At 37.2% G+C, this 3,983-nt stretch overlaps 1 protein-coding gene across 1 annotated transcript; it reads right to left on the bottom strand.

Annotated features, from left to right (window-relative positions):
* Positions 1-1,339: 1,339 nt before the first annotated feature.
* On the bottom strand, positions 1,340-2,818 carry LOC123683017. Its single transcript, XM_045621915.1, has 3 exons — positions 2,313-2,818; positions 2,038-2,259; positions 1,340-1,987 (listed from the first exon to the last, which is right to left on the bottom strand). The coding sequence occupies exons 1-3, from the start codon at positions 2,541-2,543 to the stop codon at positions 1,340-1,342; spliced, it is 1,101 nt and encodes a 366-aa protein (XP_045477871.1). The 5' UTR covers positions 2,544-2,818.
* Between the last annotated feature and the right edge of the window lie 1,165 nt (positions 2,819-3,983).

Genomic DNA, 3,983 nt, shown 5'->3' with positions numbered 1-3,983 from the left:
ATATCGTGTCCATATTCAGGTCTTGTCTAATGTCGGTGTTTCGGATGAACCAAGGGGCATCTGTTATTTTTCTTAGGATTTTGTTCTGCAGTATTTCTAATTTATTTTTGTGGCACTTTTGAGCTTGACCCCATGCTGTGGAGCAGTATAAAATGCTTGGTATAATAACAACCTTGTATAATCTTAGTTTGTTATCCAGGCTCAGCCGACTATTTCTCGCTAATGGGGGATGAAGTTGTACATTTTTCTGGCTGACTTTCTTTCTGATTGCGTCGATGTGATCTTTCCACGTCAGTTTGCGGTCAAAGATCACACCGAGGTATTTGATTCTGTTAATCCATGGGATCTTTTCCCCATTTATTTCAATTTGGTTCGTTGGGAGACCTGATTTTCTGCTGAAGACAATTGCTTGTGATTTTGCCGGATAAACATTTACATACCATTTTTCCATCCAATTCAGTATGTTGTCTGTGGCTGTCTGAAGGTATCTTCCACTAAGGTTCATATTCCTTGAATGGGCAAGCACAGCAGTGTCACAGCATAGGTGAAAATTTTTACGTCTTCTTTGAAAAATCTTGGAATGTCCGACGAGAAAATTTTGTACAACTTCGGCGAGAGTACTCCTTCTTGTGGTACTCCAGCTTTAATTGGGGTTTTTACTGAGTTACAAGTTCCGATTCTTACTTGGAAGATCCGGGAAGTGAGGTAACTTTTATTAACTTGATGAGATTTGAATTTATGCCTGCTTGGTTCATCTTGTATATTAGACCATCGTGTCACATTTTGTCGAACGCCGTACATATATGTTTCCTGTTGATGTTATGGATCACGGATTCCGTTAGCCTGAGGATTTGCTGCTCTGTCGAGTATTCCGTTCTGAAGCCGTATTGTTCATCTGGGATGACGTTGTTTTCCTCCGTTTAGATTTATTCATCATCCACTCAATAAAAGAGTCTTGACACGTCATAAAATTATAATTAAAATGTAATAGAATTGGATTATAAAAAAATAATTTCATATGTACAGGGTGGGTAAATAAGCGAGGTAAGCGGTGGGCTTATTTGCCCACCCTGTACAGTCAATATGGTCAAATACAATATACAATAAATATAATTTTATATACAAAGTCTTCAACAAAATTACCAGTACATAAAACAGCAAACATTTTCTTAAGTAAATAACATACAACATGATTTTTCAAATATGCGAACAATTATCACGAAATTCTTCAATGGAATAAAAAGCATTTATTTCATACTGATACATTACAAAGGAATAAATGCTTAGTTACCGTAACTATAAACATTGTCATAACTCCCTTGGGAGTTAAACAGGGCAGTTATAGATCTTTAACTCCCTCTAAAGTGTTCACAAAAACAAACCGACAGTTGTCGAATTTACCACTAAAGTTGTTACCCGAATTGCAAGGACTTTCTATTAAACGGTTGTCACTGTTAATGACTGTATTCAAACATGAAGTTGTTTCCCTTCTTTCATCTGACATGCCAGCTAACATTCTTGCAGTTTTGTTTTTCAATTCCATGCTGTCGGCCAAATACCCTTCTGCCACCGTTGAACTTCGCCATCCACCATGTCTCTTCAATGTTGTCATATTTGCTCCTGCAGAAGTCCTTCGCAGACAATGTCCTGTGAATGTTTCTGGATTCGGCAATTCTAAAAAACTAGCAATTTTGCTTGGAATTTTCCCGAATGTATTTTTTCCAACCGGTTGAACTGAGCAACGTTTTTCGCGATACGTTAGAAAAAATCTTTCCGGGCCCGATGGACGTAGAAGCATATACTTCCTCACTAGACTCAATGCAGAGAACTCGTTTTCTTCCACAATAGTAAATCTCTTACGAATATCTGTTTTACTTTCCGGAATGTCAACCACCATAACAGAGCCCCTATCTTCGATGTGATTAATTTTCATATTCAGAAGTTCTTGACATCTACAGCCCCCGAAATAACCCATAATCAAAACTACCTGTGAAACAGAACAATAAATGTGCAATCGTTACAGTTTGCATTACATGCCTTATGAAGTAAGTATTCTTGATCAGACGCATTCTTCAAAAATTTGACAATATCTTCCCGACTAAACACTTGAGACTTTTTTGGCTCATAGCCTTTACTTTTGCGTTTGAGAAACGCTTCCAATTCGTGAAATTTACTTCCATCTATGTCATCATGTATTCTCATCATCAATTTTAGCATTGACCTTTTAGTCCACAGCGAATTAGGACTATACAATTCAGACTGTAAGAAAAATAAACCAATTCACATATTAGACTAAAAGAATAAATAGATACCATCTCTTGAAAATACGCCAACATTACAGTTTCACTCGTGTTTTTACTATCCATACGGTTAACTTCCATCCACTGCAGAAATTTGTCATATTCCTTTTTGTACTTAAGTTCCGACTTAGTCGGTAGTAGTACGGAACGAGCTTTTTCAGCCTTTTCCAACAAATCTCTTGAAATCTCAATTCTCTCTGAGTTTGCATTCATTTTCACAAATTTGAATATGATGAGAAACATGATATGACAAATATCTACAATGTTGTCAGTGACATTTCCATGGCAACCATGCCTACTTAATTCTTAATAAAGATAATTCGTTTTGTTCTGAAAACCAAAACAATTTGGTTTTTATATTTCATGCAGTATGAAATAAAATTAATTATCTATCTTGTGAGTTATTGGATTTTAACCACCTCGGGCAACGCAACAATCCCTCGGGACTTACGTCCCTCGGGATTGAAATCTGTTGCCCTCTGTGGTTAAAACCCTCATAACTCCCTTGATACATAAATAACTATTTCAGCTAGGAGTGACTTTATTTTTGTTCTAAAAAGTGAAGGTGTCCTAGAGTCTTTTATATTAGATGGTAACAGATTATATAGGGACATTCCCGCATACATGGGAGATTTTTTGTACATTTCTCGCTTTGTTCGAAGCAGCGCAAAATTGCTATTTTGTCTAGTAGAGTAGGTGTATACATCACTGCAAACTTTAAGGGAACTTTTTTTGTCATGGATGTGGGACAATAATTTATAAATATATATAGAGATAAGGGTTACTTCTTGAAATAAAGTCTACATGACTGTCTATACTGGAGACCAAAAACTAATCGGATGGCTCTCTTTTGGGCGATGAAAACTCTTTGTCTGTCGGTTGCCTGACCCCAGACTGTTCTTGCATAGCTCAAGATAGAATGAACATACGCGTAATAAACTTCTATTAGTACGTTAGACTGAAAAGAATTTTTCAGTACACTAATTGCGTAACATGCTCCGTTAAGCTTTTTGCAGATTCCATCGACTTGTGCGTTCCAGTTAAAATGTTCGTCTATTATGACGCCAAGAAACTTAGTTTCTTCTGAGCTTCTGAGCAAAATTTTGTCAAATTTTACCTCGATGTGAGTCTTTGGTCTGCTTAAATCCATCATAACCGTCTTATCTACATTTATAATGAGATTGTTCAGGGTGCACCAGGATTGAAATTGATGCAACACCGCCTTCACCTTAGCCTTCAACATACTCGCAGACACGTCATGGACAACTATACATCGTCCGCATAAAGGAATACTCTCCCATCCTTTATGGATAATGGGAGATCATTAATATACATTAAAAATATTAATGGCCCCAAAATACTACCTTGGGGAGTACCATAAGATGAACTGAAGTTCTGCGAAAGATCATTGTCTGATACCCAAGCAGTCCATTTTTTTCGCAACAAACACTCTGCTCAAGCAATCGAAGACGCGCGCCAAATCGAAAAAGAGGCACATCACATACTCCCCACCATCAAGTCCTCTCTGTACGAACTCAACGAAATCCAATACATTGTGTTCTGTTGAGAGTCCTGGCCTGAAACCGTACTGGCTTGAAGTGAGCAACCTGAATTTATCAATAAACGACATAATACGATCGTACAAAACTCTCTCAAAAACTTTTGATATTGTCGGCAGAAGAG

This window comes from Harmonia axyridis, chromosome 6, assembly GCF_914767665.1.
Source record: "Harmonia axyridis chromosome 6, icHarAxyr1.1, whole genome shotgun sequence".
NCBI classification, from domain to species: domain Eukaryota; kingdom Metazoa; phylum Arthropoda; class Insecta; order Coleoptera; family Coccinellidae; genus Harmonia; species Harmonia axyridis.
This window is presented reverse-complemented; position numbering and strand designations above follow the sequence as displayed.